Raw genomic sequence first — 16,642 nt, 5'->3', positions numbered from 1 at the left:
ACTCTGAGCCTTTCTACAGCCACGCACTGATCTGCATGATGGACCCCAATCCCTCATCTCTGAGATCCTCCCAGGGCAAACCTGAGCACCCAGCAACGGAAGGTGGTGTCACAGGTGTATCCAGGAAGGTCTCTTCTAGCGAGTGCTTACTGACCACTGCTCTGTGCCAGGCTTTGTGTGAGGCGCCCTCCCTCCCATCACCCCATCTGATTCCAAGAAGTGGCCATGACAGCATTTTCTTGTTGTGAAGATTCACGAGGGCTGAGCCTGCCAATAAGAATGAGGCTCACCTCCAGCCTAGCTTGCCACCAATGCCAATCTGGAGTGGTGGTCAGCACTATACTGTCCCTCCCCCATGCCAAGCACATGACTTGGCCATAGCCCCTGGCAGTGGCTGGGAGGAGAGAGAAGAAGGTGTTGGCCCAGGAGTCGGCTGGACTCACCTTCACGCAGGAGTAGATCACAGACACAAATACCACCAAGGTCAGCAGCAGGAAACAGGTCAGGTAGAAACTCAGCATGAACACGGAGCTGGGGAAGAAAGGGGGGAGGGGGAAGCCACGTCCAGGTGCTGGGCCTGAGCCTCCCTGGGGCCTGCCTAGTACACAGGCCACAAGTCCCCAGGGCCTGTCCGCACAACTCCGGAGCCCGAGGCTCTGAAAGCCGAGAGAGAACCTGAAGTTGCTTCATTTCCCCCAAGCCCCCTGCTCTTCCCTCCCACTCCGGAGAAGTGCTCTGGCCTGTGACAGTGTGGCCTCTTCCCTTCTGTCCCTCGCCCAATATCCCCTTCCTGAGGGCAGGGGGACAGCAGCCCATTGGGAGCTGGATGGAAAGCCAGGTGCTACCTGACCAATACTGTATTCCTAGCTGTTCACAGAGTACCTCACTTAGCTTGGGAGAACCCACTTTAAAAATCACCTGGTCCTTCCCTCCACATCATTACTGGTGGCTTGATAAATAACCTCAAGGACTGAGAGTGGATTTGACAAATGGCCTTTGTTTATATAAATGCATGTATCAGCAGCTCAGCCAGCCACTCTGAGAAATAAGGCTGATACATACATTCAGAATGACAGTCCCTAATCCCTGTCCCTTACCCACTGCCCACTGCCAGGCCACCCCCCCCCCACATCCTGCTCAGTTTCTGCCCCTGCCCCCACCATTCCCAGCCAGCTCAATAAGAAAAGTACACAAGTGTCCCTGTCCCTCATTTCCCAGGCAAACCACAGGCCCCCATCGGTGGAAATCCTCAGACAAATGAGCTGCAAGACACTTTCCTTCCATTGCCTCCTGGGACAGGGGCTGGCCAGGGACAGCCACATGCTGTGCCACCAGGAGCCCTTCAAGGGAGGAAAGTGACCTGGAGGTGGGTTATAGACAGCAAGGCCCAGGGAAGGAGCCGGCCCTGGAGGACTCAGACAGCACCCCTGTCCACACAAGTATCATTTAGTGGACCTCAACAAATGGAATAGGGAGAAGAAAAAAATCTTTAAAGTGGCTTTTAAGGTTTCCCTAGAGAGGGATGGCTAGAGACAACCTCTGTCAATGCCTTAGCCACTTAGAGCTATGGCCAGAGGAGGGAACGAAGCCACTGCAGACAGAGCAGGAGCTGGGGTGGCCCAGCCCCCAGGCCACGCTGCAGAGAAAGAAAAATGGCAAAGAGGCAGGATTATGCACTCAGCTAAGGGACAGAAGGCCTCACCTGCTTGTTGATATCTGTGGCTCCATTTCAATACAGAAAAATGGAGTTCTATGCCAATATGGACCCACAATCCCACCAGCCCTGCACAGCCTTGGTGCCCGTGGAGTGTTTAGCTGCACAACCGGGTGGAGCCCACACCAGCATCTGGTTGTTACCTGGGGTGCCCTGATAGAGTCATAGTATATACAAATGCATGGGGCACCTTTTCAACAATAAATGTCATAAAAATAAAAGGTGTTAAGTAAAAAGGCATGTCGACCTCACGTGCCTCCTAACACCATGCCCTGACAGGACACATGGTCACTCCCCTGGGAGTCTCATCAAAACACACAGCCCCAATCTGATCAGGAGAGCATCAGACACACCCAAACTGCATCATTCTAACTGTCCAGGACTCATCAATAGTGCCACGGTCATGCAAGACAGGCAAAGGCTGAACTATCAGATTGGAAGTGACGGAGGAGGAGATAAGATGACTAAATGCAGGGTGGGATCCCAACCTGGCGGCTGGAACAGGAAGAGGGCCCTGGGGGGACGGATAAGATGAGAACATGCTCTGTGGGTTAGTGAACAGTATCATTCCTGCATGCGTTTCTTGTTTTTGATCACTGTGCTGTGGCTCTGGAAGTTGTCAACAGTAGGGGAAACTGGTAAGAGACAGACACACAGAGGCTCTGCACTACTTCTGCAACTTCTCAGAAGACTACAATTATTTCAAAATGAAAAATAGAATGTGTTGGGTGTGGGGACTCTTTAGATGAAGCAAGTCTTACAAGATATAGCCACTTGCAACCAGGGGATTTTGAGTAGATCCCTATTGGAAAAAAATAAGAGTAGAAGACTCTTTGGGGTCCAATTTTGAAAACTGGAACATGGACTGAGTACAGGGTTAGTAGAGAATCGATGTTGACTTTAAGGAAGAAAATGTCCTTTAAATGGAGGTCACTGAGGATTTTAGGGGCAAAATGTTCATAAATTTACTTTAGATAATCAGGAAAAGCCAGGCATAGTGGTGTACACCTGTAATCCCAGTGGCTCAGGAGGATGAGGCAGGAGGATCGCAAGTTCAAGGACAGCCTCAGCAAATTATCGAGACCCTAAGCAACTTAGTGAGACACTATCTCAAAAGAAAAAATAGAAAAGGGTTGGGGATGTAGTTTAGTGGTAAAGCACCCCTGGGTTCAATGCCTAGTACGCCCCCTCCAAAAAAAAAAAACAGGAAAAAATTTTGAAACAAATATTGCAAAATATTAACAAAGCTAGGGGATAAGTGTTGATTATATTACTTTTTGTATGTTTGAATGATTTTACACACATAAGATGCAAAAACATGTATACATACACATATATACCCACGAACATATGTATATATACACACACACACACACACATGCATACACATTTCTCTCCTAGGCATGACTCTATATGACAATAACTAAACTTTATTTCTGAAATAACTAAACTTTATTTAGTTCTAAAATAACTAAACTATTAGTTATTTAGTTTATTTAGTTTATTCACAGGTTCTTCACTTAAACTAACTATTAGTTAGTTTAGTTCTAAAATAACTAAACTTTATTTCTGAAAGCCCACTACCTACTTCAAAGTGGTTCCTGCAGAAGCCACAGGCTCTCACAGTGATACAAATAGTCCTCAGAAAAGTTCAACAGTGCCTCTTTGTGACAAAACTTCAGAACCTGAATTATTCCACTCTTTGAAATACCTACAGTAGTAAGAAACCTTTGTCTTTTGAAGATGTATTGTTTTTTTTCCAAGATCTAAAGTTCATACAGGAGGCAGCCTGGCAGATACTTTGGGTGATTCAACCGGGTAGCAGAGGTATGTGCTAAGTGGCATGAGATGATAAGTGGTGGACAGGGGTCTCTCCTGCAGCTAAGCAGTGCCCAGTGAGAGCACTCACCCTGGCTTCCTCGTCCACCAAGGACAGGTGGAGAAACCTCTCCTGCTCGAGGAGGTTCAGCCCAGCCTCCCTATTCTCTTCTTCTAAATGACCAGCTCTCCCACCCTGCAGCCAGAGGACTGAGCCCAGGAGGGATGGGGATACTTACTGGGGCACAATGGCGATCTGGACGAAGCAGATGAAGAGGAAGACGAGCGAGGCACAGGCAACATAGGCACCAAATCGATCATCTACCTGCTTGGAGTACTGAGAGGAGACACACAGGGTGAGAGGTGGAGGATGTCCCACCCCAGCCAGGTCAATCCCAGAGAGCCTAGGATCTGAGACCCAGAGACAGACACAGATCACAAGAAACCAGTGCAAATCCCTGCAAGATGGTGCCCGGAGGAGGGCAGTGGGGAGGGACTTGGGATTGGATCAAACAGAAACTATATGCAGGCTGAGTCACTGTCATTAGTTCATCATGATCACAACTGTCAATTCCTGGGCATCATCTGCATCACCATTGGTCATGCTCACAACATCCCCAGACACAGGCACAGGACTGATGTTATTCCTACTTCTGAGGTGAGCATGCTGGGAGAGCTTCCATGACTTGCCCAAGGTCACTCTGAGCTCCCAATTCCCAGCTGCAGCTTTCTCCATGACACCACCCAGCTGCACTCATGGAGGTCATTGCTGCACGGTCACCTGGAGCAGGCAATGCATAAGTCAGGACCGCTTACTTCCCTTTGTTGAAAAGTGTTTCTCTGCTAACCAGCTTCCCTCATTTAATGCTGATGAGAGTTCACCCACGCCCGTGTGAGCTGAACCCTGGGAGACCCTGCAATATGGTCCAAAGAGGCCTGGCCTGGGGTCCAGCCGTGGCTCTGGAACTACTTCACTGGGTGACTTTTGCGTTCAGAGCCCAAGGAGATGGGGCACAGGGATCTTGACTGCCCCTTCCAACTTTCAGGCCTGGAGGCTCCAGTGTGCCTCAAGCTGTGTGGCCAAATGACAGCAGCAATCGCAATACCAACAGCAACCAATGTTTGGTGAACAGCCTCGGGGCGGCAGTTATTATTTTCTGTGTTTTACACAAAGAGAACTCATTTATTCCTCACTGTAATATCTGTTTCTAGATAAGGAAGCCAAGATGCAGTAAGATTAAGGTTTATTCCTTCTAGGGCTGGGGCTGACAGTACTCAGCGGTAGAGCGCTCGCCTAGCACGTGCGAGGCCCTGGGTTCGATCCTCAGCACCACATAAAAATAACTAAATCAAGGTATTATGTCCAACTACAACTAAAAAATAAATATATATAAAAAAAGACTTATTCCTTCTAACCAAGGAAGTCTCTCTAGAACTCCCTGGGCAGCACAGTATCACTTATGAGGAAACTGAGGCGACAAGAAGCTGCTCCTTCCTTGGTGCTGGAAGGAAGTGTCCTATTGCCTCCCTGGTCCTGGCTCTGCCCACCCAGGTGCCATACCTTCTTCTCTAAATCAGGCTCCCTGAAGGTCAAGAGGAACTTCCGGACGTGCTCAGATCGCAGCCTGTCGATGCTCCTGGCGTCAATGGCCCGACCCAGAAACTCATCCACTTCATCCTCAGGGTTTGCACTTTCCTGGGCATTCCTGGGGGGCAGGAGGCACAGACCCAGACCCAATGACCATCAGGGGCACCCTTAGAGGGCTGGCTCTGAAGTCCCTCTGGAATAACCAGAGAGACTGGCAGTGGTGATGGTCAGCCTTGACCCAGGGACTGAGGCCAGGTGAGCACCTACTCTTTGCAAATGCACACACAGGGGGAGCCGCCTGACCCTCAGGCCTGCTGCTGGAGGGCCTCGCTGGTGAGATAACTCAGTATGTGATAATACTGGGAATCATTACAGAAGATTTTGTTGTTTTCCCTAAAGACAACACCCTCTGCTCTTTATCCTCCATCTGTCTCCTCATCCTGAAACAAAGGCTGAGATGGGAAGGTGGGACTCCTGTCACAGTGACTGTGGTCTGCCTGGTCCCTTTAACTGGACTCAGGGCCCTCTTGTGAGGCAGGCTTCATGGTCTTTGAGTGCTGAGTTTCTCGGGGCTGGGGTTGTAGCTCAGTGGTAGAGCGCTCGCCTAGCAAGCGTGAGGCCCTGGGTTTGATCCTCAGCACCACATAAAAATAAATAAATAAAATAAAGGTATTGTGTCCAATTACAACTAAATAATAAATATTAAAAAAAAAAAACCAACTATTTCTCAGGGTGAAGTCTGGTCCTTGAGTGGAAACCCTGACAGTCCTGAGAACCAGGAATCAGAGGAGCGCAAGGAAGGCATTCCCTCAGGATGCTGGGTGTGGTCGGAGCCTGCTGAGCATGTGCACGCACGCATGTACCTGTGTGTCTATACACGCATATATGCACTTGTGTATGTGTGCATATATGTGTGCGTGTGTGCACACACATGTGCAGAGGAAATGAAACAGGCTGCACTGAGGCCCAGCCCTCTGCCGGGTGGGCTGGTCCCTGGGCTGGCCTGGCCTGTGTGGGGCCACTACTGACCACCTGTTTGTTACGGCAGGCTCCTTTCACTCTCAGCTGACTGCTGTGGGACCATGTTCCATGAGTGTGGGGAACCGGATGGGAAGGCAGATTTGGAGCTATTTCCCAGATGGTGGTGTCAGGAATAAAGAAGGGCTTATTACTCACTTGTCCTTTGGGTCTTCAAAGCCCTAAAAGAGGAGAGAGAAAGAGAGGAGAGAGAGAGAAGTGTGAGAACAGAGAGCACTGAGGACATGCAGGGAGTGAGCTGAGCCTGTGAGGAGTGGCCAGTTTCTGCTCATTGTGGTCTCTCAAAGCACTGGACACAGAAGTCTGCCTCTTCCCTCCCTCCCTCCCTCCCTCCCCCTGTTTGATGACAGTGAGGTCCTTCTGAGGCATGATCCATGCTAGATGCTGGGGACACTGATGCCATTCCATCCACTGCAAAGTCCCTGTGTCTAAGCTCTTCCTGACCCCCACCTTCTGTGGACTCCTCCCCTTATCCCAAGCCTCCATACCCTCCCCCGCATACACCCCTCCTCACACATGTAAGGCACAAAGAGCACACAAAAACCATGGGAATTCACAGGTTCTTCACTTAAAAATTTCAATCCAGACTCCTGCAACAAATTTGTTTCGGTATCTGAGAACCAACGTATTTCTGCCAGGCTGGACTTTGGGGCTCTCTGGAGGTAAGGAACACCTACATGGGTTTGGCTGCTGTTTTGTGTTTCTGCAGGGGGCCAGGGGTGGGGGGGGTGGGGCACTGGCCTTTGCTGATCATCAAACTCAAAGCCCTATTTAGCCTGTGAAGTCCCCAAAACTGTGTCAGGGTCTAACTAGCTGTGGTAGAATGGAGGGTCCCTACAGTGGGAAGGGGCAGAATCCAGAAGGCAGTGGGGGAGACAAACAGCCCTCAGACTTGAAGTTCCAGATAAGGCTTGGGCTTCCAGGACAAAAGACAGGGAATGGCCCCTTGTCTCTGTGGCCCAGTGTGGAGCACTACTGTACAAAAAGGGAGTTCAGCAAATGTTGTGTGAACCAAAAATCCAAACGGATCTCGCTTCATCCCATCAAGGATATGGTTTAGAGATACAAGAAGAGGGGCTGGGCTGGGGTTGTGGCTCAGAGGTAGAGCCACATGCATGAGGCATACCGTCTACCATGCATGAGGCACTGGGGTTGATCCTCAGCACTACATAAAAATAAAATAAAGATATTATTTAAAAAAATAAAGAAAGAAAAGGGGCTGTTCTCCATGAGCTTTCGGGTACTGAAACAGACATGGCATCCATGCAGCTTCAAGGTGCTGTGCCTTCTATTCTATCCTCAGCTAACCACTTCCTGAGCCTCAGCAGCTCCACCTGGGGTGGGGGGGGGGCACATTCAAGGACCAACAATTTCCAGTGCTCTGAGCTGCTCCTAGCTCAACCCAGGAGGGCCTGTCAGTTGTCTCCCAAGGCCCTGTCTCTTTGCTGCAAGACCTGTCCTACTTTGCTATCACTCAAATGGGTGCTCTGACTGAGGACCAACCTATCCCTGAAGTGCCCAGGACCCCTTGGAGCACAGCATGACCAGCAGAGAGGAGAGCACCCTACAGACTACTGCCATGAGATGCTAATGCTCTAGCATCCTTCCATAGATTGGCAACAAGTTTATTAAGCAACCAAGAACAATCGAGCTCTATTATACATACGCCCATCTCTACAGATCAAAAACATCCTAAAGTGCTTTTAATTTAATTTTCTATTGTTTAATTTGTTCTAATTAGTTATACTAAAGTGTTTTGAATAAACATGTTTCTGACTTTCTCCAATGTCCCTTAGGTCATCTGCTAAGGCAGATGTTGGGCACCCACTTTTCCCTACGGTGCAGAGGTGGGAGTCAGGTGCACACACGGTGCCATGTTGGTCTGTACAGCTTAGCATCTGGTTGAGTGGTGCACTGATTACAGGGCAGAAATTCTTTTGGTCCATAAACCACAGCAGTGAGGTTACTGAAAACAGACCTGGGCTCAGTGGTAGAACACTTGTCTAGCAAGTGTGAGGCCCTGGGTTCAATTCCCAACATCACAGAAAAACAAAAATCAAAACACAGTCCACCAGACTGGGTGCAAATCCACCTCCCCCACCCAGCTCATTGGAGCTAGGATATGAGTCACTTCACCTCTCCCAGCCTGCTGGTCCCCGGAGGAACACAGAGCTTTCCTGGGGTTGGTTACATAAGCTCAATCCACAGGCTTCCCATCATCAGTCTCTATTTAATAAATAATCTTAAGAGGATGTTACAACAGGCATGCCTGAGCAGAGACCTGCACAGCTCCTCATGGAATTCAAAAGCCAAGAAAAATTGGGTAAAGATTTCAAAAAACCTCTGGGTGTGGTGGCACACACCTATAATCCCACCAGCTTGGGAAGTTGAGGTAGAAGGATCATGAGTTCAAAGCCAGCCTCAGCAACTTAACAAGGCCCTAAGCAACTCAGCAAGATCCTCTCTCTAAATAGAATATATAAAGGGCTGGAGAGGTGGCTCACTGGTTGAGTGCCCCTGAGTTCAATCCCTGGTACTCCTTCCCCCTCACCTGACCAAAAAAAAAAAAAGATTAAAAAAAAACCAATCTGCCAATCCCAAATTAGAACTTTTTAGCTGCTCTGTTACAGTTTCATGGAATCCCTACCCCTCCACCTTCAGTGGGCTATTTCTTTTAAAAAAACTCCCCTGTGTGTTGGAATTCAGGGCAAAAGCTCTTCTTTTACGTGTCTTTCTCAAAAGATTTCTGTCAAGTTTAACTCCAAAAGTGCATGGCTTGCTCAGCTGCTGCAGGAACTGCCTCTGTCCCCAGCTTAGAGATTCCCATTAGATAGACTGAGATGGGGCCAGGAGGGGATGGATAATCAAGGGACACTGCCCAGCCAGACAGCAGAGAGGCTGGGCCTCCCCTCTTTCCTTTCCTGGGTGAAGCAGTTCACACTGGGAGGAGCTTTCCCCTCTCCCCAGAATCCCTTCCCCAGTTACAGCCCTTCCTGCTAATCCTTCCAAGGCTCCTTATCCTAACAATGATGAATCTGTCTGCCAAACAGGTGCTGATAGTCCAAACAGCCTCTTTTAGGACTGAAATGACTAAAGATGCAGCTTATACCAAGTGTCACTAAAAAATAACTTCCCTAGGATTTTAAACAGAGAATGTGATTTACCACCAGGTCCCTTTCCTCCTCGCTGGCTGCTCCCTGCTTCCTCTCCACCTCTCTGCCTCCCCTTCCTTGCCCTCTCTCCTCCCCACTCTTCACCTCCAATGCCCCTTCCATCTCACCCCTCCCTCCCTTCCTGACCAGCCCAGTCATGTGGCTACAATCTGCAAGACTCAGGTGACCACAGCTGCCACCTGCTCTTCGCTTTGTGGAGGGCTGCTGGGGCAAGGGAAAGTGGTGGCCAGAGCCTGTGGCATTCACCAGGTCTGCAGATGTCCAGGTTCAAAGCCCCTGGGGAAACCAAGCCTCTCCCATATGCTCCCTGGTCACACCAGTGTCCCTCAACCAGCTTATCTACCTATAGAATGTTAGGCAGAGGTCTGACCAATCATTTCCCTCCTGCACACTTCCTTGAAACCTGTGTCATCTGCTGCTGTTGGCTAGAAAGGAGTGGTGACTGGGCGCCCAGCCTGTCCCCTCCTACAGGCTGCTGGCTCCCCATGTTGTGTGTCTCTTGTTCCTTCAGCTCCATTTAAACCCCATCTGATCCACAGACCCCAACTGGAGGATTCCTGGGCTAGCAGCCCACTCCAGCTTATTCACACATTAAAACCACCCTCCCCCAGCCCTCCCCATCAGGGTGGCTTCCACCTGGCGAAGAGGTGCCCTTGTGCTGAGCAGGGGCCTGAGAGGTGGTGGCCACACTCTCAGCACAAAGAAATGCTACTGCTCTAACCTGGCTTCCTGTCATTCTCCTTCCTCTCCTTCCGACTCCTAATTCTATCTTCCTGTCATTTCTGCAAGAGCCCAGCAGTGTCCTGAATTAGCCTGTCCCTGGTTTACGCAGTGATAGCTGGAGTGTCTGTGCCCTGAGGCAGACAGGGTGCCTTAGGTGGAGATGTCAGTCCTATGTACTCAGCTGGAAGGATGGAGTCAGTGGGAAAGGGGGTGTTTCTCAGCACAGAGGGCAAAGGGACCATCACCCAACCCTTGCCAGAAAGCCTTGGGATGGTTTCTGAGCAACTGACTCAAAAGATGTGACTTGAAGCTGGGCGAGGTGACGCACGCCTTAATCCCAGCGGCTTGAGAGGCTGAGAAAGGAGGATGGTGATTTAAAGCCATCCTCAGCAAAAAATGAGGTGCTAAGCAACTGAATGACACCCTGTCTCTAAATTCAAAAATACCAAATAGAGCTGGGGATGTGGCTTAGTGGTCGAGTGGCCCTCAGTTCAATCCCTGGTACAAAGAAAAAAAAAGATGTGACTTCAATTGCTTGGGAAATGCAGTAGGTGCTAGAAGGGGATCTGGAAGGCCAGTGTCCACCCAGCTCCCCAGGGCCTCACCAGACAGTGCCAAGACCCAGCCAGAGGCCCTGACAGGATCCTGAGTCTGGCTGGAAGGGCATACTCCCAGCCTACACCAGCGGTTTCTGCCAGGAGAGAGGAAGGGGCACTGAAGCTCTGTTCCCATGCCATATTCAGCATGCCACAAGCTGTTAGGACTCGAGGGGAGTGCCCAGGCCAGAGTTAGGTGTGCCAGCTCCTTGTCCAAAGTTGGGAGCCCACTTACGTTTCCTTCTATGGCTCCCTGGACTCCCCCAGGCAACCAGAGGGACTTGGGCCAGTTCTCACACTCCTAAGATAACCCTGGCCCTGGACCTTGTCACCTGCATACCCTTCTGCCAGCTACTCACCATCCGCTTCATCTCCTTGGACACCTGGTTGCCGCCCAGGTGGTTGTAGAACGGGCGTTCAGCCCCCCAATGTGGTGGGTTGTGCCCGATGGAATTGGTTCTCTGGCGGTTCATCTTGGCGATCATGGCCTTCTCTTCTTTCTAGAGCGCAACACAGATACATCAGCCTGTGGGCAAGGCCACAGGAACGCAGTACCTGGCCAGGCAGGGGCTGAGGCAGCCGCACCTGCCTCTCTGAACAACCCTGGAGCCCAGAGGTCTGCCAAGATCCCAGAGCCTCCACACCCCCAACACCTGGCTGGCCCCGGGGGAGAGTGGCAGAAGGTGATGAGCCCTGGTCTTGTGAGAAAGCAAACGGCAAGGAGTTCTCCCTGCAGGTTTGGTCACAAGATTCTACCCTGGTGCCTCTCAAAATCAATGCCATGTCCTTCCCATTGGGTTGCCTAAGCTCCCCAAGGCTTGAACTACTGCTGGCTGCCTGTGCTCCTCCCCACTGCTTCTGGGGCACTCAGAGGGTGGGTAAGGTGGGGAAGGGACTAAGCCTCACCTCTGGTCTCCCAGGCAGCCAGGCTGGCACAAGTCTGGGCCTCCCACCCTGCAAGCTACAGAATCATAGCAGACTCTGCTATTGGGATGCATGGGCCAGCGCAGGGCAGGGCTCTCAGCCTACCGCCTCAGGACTGGGCAGAGCTGGTGCTAAAGGTGCCCAGGGGCTGATGGAGGGAGAGGGGACCTGGGACTCCAGTCTCCACTCAGCTTCTCCCAAATAGGCACGTTCTAGCAGAGAGGGCAGTAAGTAGGACAGGCCACTGCTGCCCAGAAGGCTGCTTCCACAGAGGTCTGGGTCACTGAAATGAGGAGATTCAAGGGCTGACACAATTGTACAAAGACACAAAAGGAGACAGGGCAGGTACTTATGGGCCCACACTCTCCCAGCATCTGTCTGTTCACCCGTCTATCCTTCCAATTGGGTTCTAGGGGTGGAGGACTGGGGACGCCCGAGGCACCCCCCTCAACTCCCTCCTTCCTTAGAGGTGGTGCTGGGGAGCATTCAGCGTGCCTCAGCTGACACTGCTGGGATGGGGGCTGTCCCTCTCTCTCTGTTACTCTGTCCCACTTGTCAACTGGAGGAAACAAGGCCCAGGGAACTCAGGGTGGGAAGGTGGCTGTGAACCAGGGACCCCGAGGAAGGATGTGGGAAGAGGGCCCACAAGGATTTCAGTTCATTTATACTCTGGCCAAAGAACAAGCAAATGTTTACAACTGTGCAGGTTAAGCCACGAGGAGCTCTCTCCAAAGTGCCCTGAGTCCTCCCATCCCTCTTCTGGCTGTCTGCAGAGGGGAATCAATATGACTCACTGCAAGGACCCTGCAACAGGATCTTGCCCTGGGGGTTCATGCCCCTCTGATGTCCCCCTGAGGGTAGACACCTGCCCTAACTTCCACACCTCCTCTTAAAAACCTAATACTTCGGTCACCCAAGACTTTCTTCTCTGAACTGTCCTCACAGTGACTTTGTGTTTGGTCTAATTTCTCAGGAAAAGAAACAGGGAAGCTTTTCTCTACCAAAGGGCACTGACCAACAGATCAACTCAACGGAAAGACTGAGAAGTCAAAGACATTTTAATTTAGGGAGAAATATAAAATGTTCTCTTCATTCGCTTTAAAAATTAAGAACATGGAACATGTCACTATTAAAAATAGAACACCAAAGTCAGCTAATAATTCAGTTTTAGACTCTGGCAAGTTTGAGCTCAGACAAAGGGGAAGAAGAAAGAGGCTAGAAAGTGAAAAGGGAAAAGAGAGATTCCAGAAACACATATATAGATATAGGTGGAGCTGGCTGCCCATATTCATGAGGAGGGCCGAACAAGAGGCGGGGTGGAGAGCAGATATACGGTAAGTGCGCATATCCTTGCTGCTTGGGCTCCATCCAGCGGCCTTCTGAGGCTCTGTTGCTGGCTGATTTGAAGCCCGTTGAATTTTTGCAACAGAAGCAGAAACCAAACCAAATCTTTGCCATCATCTTTGGCAAGGCCTTCCTCACTCTCCCGTCTTTTCTAAGATGCAGAAGCCACAACTACATAAGGAATTCATGACTTTGCTCAAGAGATGAAGGAGGAGAGACCATGAAAATGCTCCTCTCCAAAAGGAACAGAGCCCTCAGCCCACGCCTCCAGCCCTGGCCCACAGACCCGCTTCTGGGTGCAGCGCAGGATGAGGAAAGTCTCTATGCTGTGCTCCTTGAGGTAGGCGTTGCGCTCGCCCCCACAGCCGGGCTCCACTTCGTAGTCCCCATTCAGGTAGTTGAGTGTGGCCTTGGTGATGTGGATTCGTCTATGGGCGGAGAGGGGATCAGGATGGGGAAGGCAGAAAATGCAAGCTCAGAAACTAACCCTCCCATGCAAAACCAAACTGTAGTTCTGAGTCAACCATGATTCAAGGCCCAGGACCCCAGACTCTGGCTCAGATGTACATCCTTCCCATATTATCAAGATGGCCCTTGGAGGCCAGATTTCAGAAAGCTCACACCTACTACACCCACACCATCTCACACCTCACCTCCTAGTACTGGCCTCTATGTCAGCTTCAGTCTTGAAAACCTTTCCCTTCTGCTCAGAATTCTACCCCATCACCACATTTTTTTTGTAAGCCCCCTCGCCCCTGGCAAAGGGAGATCATGATGATGTTCTCTACAACTTGACCACACTGTGATTTAAATAAGTCAAGGAATCTCTACTTCAGTTCTGCCAGCCAGATGGATCTCCCCTCCCTTCCACCCAGCCCTGACTGTTCGGGATAGTTCCCAAATGGTATTGAGCAGGAAGCAAAGTCTGGGCCCTCACTCACCCTGCCTTGCCCCCAGCCTCCATGTGGTTGGCCAGCGTGACGTCGTTAGACCAGACGTCGAACTGCCACTTCCTGAGACCAAGGACACCGCAGTGTACTCGCCCGCTGTGAATTCCCACGCGCATGTTCACGTTCACCCCAGTCACCTCCCGGACCAACCTGGGGATGGAGTAGGGGTAAGGCTGGGGGAGGGTCAAGGGTCAAGCACACAGGTGGGGGTGAGGCTGGAAGGCAGGGCTCGGGGAGAGCATTGGAAGACATAGGAGTTAAAAGGCATTTCTCTGGTCCAAACTAAATAGAATCTAGAACGTTCAACCTGAAAGGGACTGGGAGTAGGTGCTGCAGGTGCTTGGTCCTGGTGCTCAGGGGCACTAACTTGAGGCACTATTCCTGCCTTGTCCACAAGGTGGCGTAGTGCCTCGCACTGTAACCCAGGGTCCCACTGCCTCCCCTCCAGAGGGCATGGAGGGCCATTGCTACCTTCAGTCAATTAGATTGTATTCAGAGAAATGCAAATGTAGCTTAGTGTCAACTAGAACCCAATAGGGAAGTTACAGCCACTCTAAACCCCAATCATAATGCTCTATGGATAAGACAGAGATGGCTTTTGGATTATCTGTTTATTGGATTTATCCACATTGCTGCTTCTCTGACATTAGCAGGATGATAGAGAAAAGCGATTAACTGGGTTTCAAGGGAGCACATATTCCCTACTCAGGAGATAAAAGGAATCTGGGAAGATGCAGGGGTCTAGGAGGGTTTCATGTCCTATGGGACGTCCCCAGGCCCCAACTGTTTATCCAGGGGTCCCCAGAAAAGCAGATGGGCCCTTCACTTATAACCTCTTATGCTAGGGGAGAGGGGGAGGCAGACTGGGAAGGAGGCTACATGTCAGTGGCTGGTGCTCCCAGGCCTGCCCACAGTCTGCAGAAGAGGGCACAGGTGCCAGGGTGTACACATTTTGTACTTTTGAGGTACTGGGAGCCTCTGATACCCCAGGGATGACCACTTGGCTAGTCATGGGACCAGTAGTCTGATGTGGCCTAGTGGGTAGGACCACCCCTTGAACTCTGGGCTTATCACCCCACTTGACCCCCATCAGGGAGAGGGAAGATCGCAGGGGAGATCTGTCATCTATCATTTCTCTTGTTCTGGGATCAATTTGGTCAGCCCATGTATGACCAAATGTACGCAGAAGGACACTTGCTTAGGAGTTTTATGCCTTGGTGTTTTTTCCAGGGCTGCCTCCTTGGTGAAGCCTCTTTAAACCCCCTGAGTGGAACCAACTGCCTCCTCCTCATTTAGTTTGCCTCTCTTACCTTGTAGTGTCCACGTGAAACATCTGATCAATGTTAATCAATGGGAGTCCTGGCCTGTCCCCCTTAATATACTCTGCACTGCTGGATGAGGGACTATCTAGCCCAGACATGCAGGGAACACCTGGTGAATATCAACAGACTTGGCCACCTTCCTAGCCATCCACTCTGACCTCTGATTTGGCCATCTGTCTTTTCCTTTGCCCCTGTCCAGGCTATTCCTAAAGTCCAGAGTTACTGAACCTGGACACAATCTCTGACCTGCTCCCCTGGCTGACATGCAGGCTTGGACTGACCTCATTTTACAAAATCCAGGGTTCCTTCAATGGCTAGTGATGACCAAGACCTGGCCCAAGAGCCTTTTTGCTATCGCCCCCAAGAAGGGTGGAGTCTCTGAAATGGGAACTCCTGTTATGAATCTACCCACTAGGATTAGGCCCTGTTGAGCTGTTTAACCCTTGTGAGCCCAGCTCTCCCATCCGGGAGGAAGTGAGGCCAGTGGGTTCTACCCCGGCTGGGAGTTTATGAGAAGACACAGGAGTGTGAGGCCCACCGGGGGCACTGCCATGACTACTAGCTTCTCCCCCTGCCTGGAGCCTGCAGAGTCCTCCCCCTGGTGCCTCTGCTGGGTGAAGCACCCTCATTGTGGGTGGTAAGGAGCCCTGGAGAAGCCACCAAGTCTGGAGGTGCAGATCTGCCTCCAGGTTGGCGTGGGGAGATGGCTCTGCCCCATGGTTGTCCTGCTTCCACCTGTCCAGTAGGCCAGGCAGGCATTGCTTAGGTTGTGGACGGTCTCCCTTGAGTGGGGAACTTACGAAATGGCCTCGATCATGTCCATGCCCATCTCCACGCAGCAGTGGGCATGGTCAGCCCTGGCTTCAGGCAGCCCCGAGACACAGTAGTAACAATCCCCCAGGATCTTAATACGTAAACAGTGATTCTCCTGGAAAGCAAATTGATTTTTTAAAAAATTAAAAAGAAATGGGAAGCAAACAGATTCCCCACAGACCCTATGCCAGAACTCTGCCTAGTCCCAGGCCAGGCTTATCAGGAGGCGTGGGAGAAGGAGGTGGGGGGTCAGCCAATGGGCTAAACTGCTCAGAAAGGCATTCCAGTTCCCCAGGCCTGGAGCGGCAGTCCACCATGGCTCAGTAACAAGGGCAGCCTTGTCAGCTCAGGGAAGGTCCCATGCCTGGGGTGAGAATCTCTGGTTCCACTCCATGTCCCAGGAGCACACTCAGACTCCTGACCCAAGATTCTAGAAACAGTTTTGATTCTTCTTCTTATATATATAAAAAAGACTTTAGCAGCAGAAATGAGCTTGAACCAAACCCTTTCCTGACCCTCAGCCCGTCCGAGAGGTCTGTCAAAAAGAGTTCTGCTAAATCAGCAAGCACGGGAGTGCCACAGAGCCAAGGCAATTGCCACTGCTGCTGCTGAGTGACAGGTGCCGCAGGCCACCACTGA

The 16,642-nt window shown here is 51.0% G+C and overlaps 1 protein-coding gene across 1 annotated transcript in view; it reads right to left on the bottom strand.

Annotated features, from left to right (window-relative positions):
* The window catches only part of Adcy5 (adenylate cyclase 5), a gene marked incomplete at its 5' end in the record, with an annotated part of 142,963 nt that overhangs the window by 27,599 nt on the left and 98,722 nt on the right, over positions 1-16,642 (bottom strand). Inside the window, 8 exons of the mRNA XM_048794482.1 lie at positions 444-531; positions 3,772-3,869; positions 5,094-5,238; positions 6,297-6,319; positions 11,010-11,150; positions 13,205-13,346; positions 13,860-14,018; positions 15,991-16,118. Coding sequence (XP_048650439.1) covers positions 444-531; positions 3,772-3,869; positions 5,094-5,238; positions 6,297-6,319; positions 11,010-11,150; positions 13,205-13,346; positions 13,860-14,018; positions 15,991-16,118 — 924 coding nt within the window. The remainder of the gene's footprint in view (positions 1-443; positions 532-3,771; positions 3,870-5,093; positions 5,239-6,296; positions 6,320-11,009; positions 11,151-13,204; positions 13,347-13,859; positions 14,019-15,990; positions 16,119-16,642) is intronic.

The sequence above is a fragment of the Marmota marmota genome, unplaced genomic scaffold (genome assembly GCF_001458135.2).
Source record: "Marmota marmota marmota unplaced genomic scaffold, marMar, whole genome shotgun sequence".
Lineage (NCBI taxonomy): Eukaryota > Metazoa > Chordata > Mammalia > Rodentia > Sciuridae > Marmota > Marmota marmota.
This window is presented reverse-complemented; position numbering and strand designations above follow the sequence as displayed.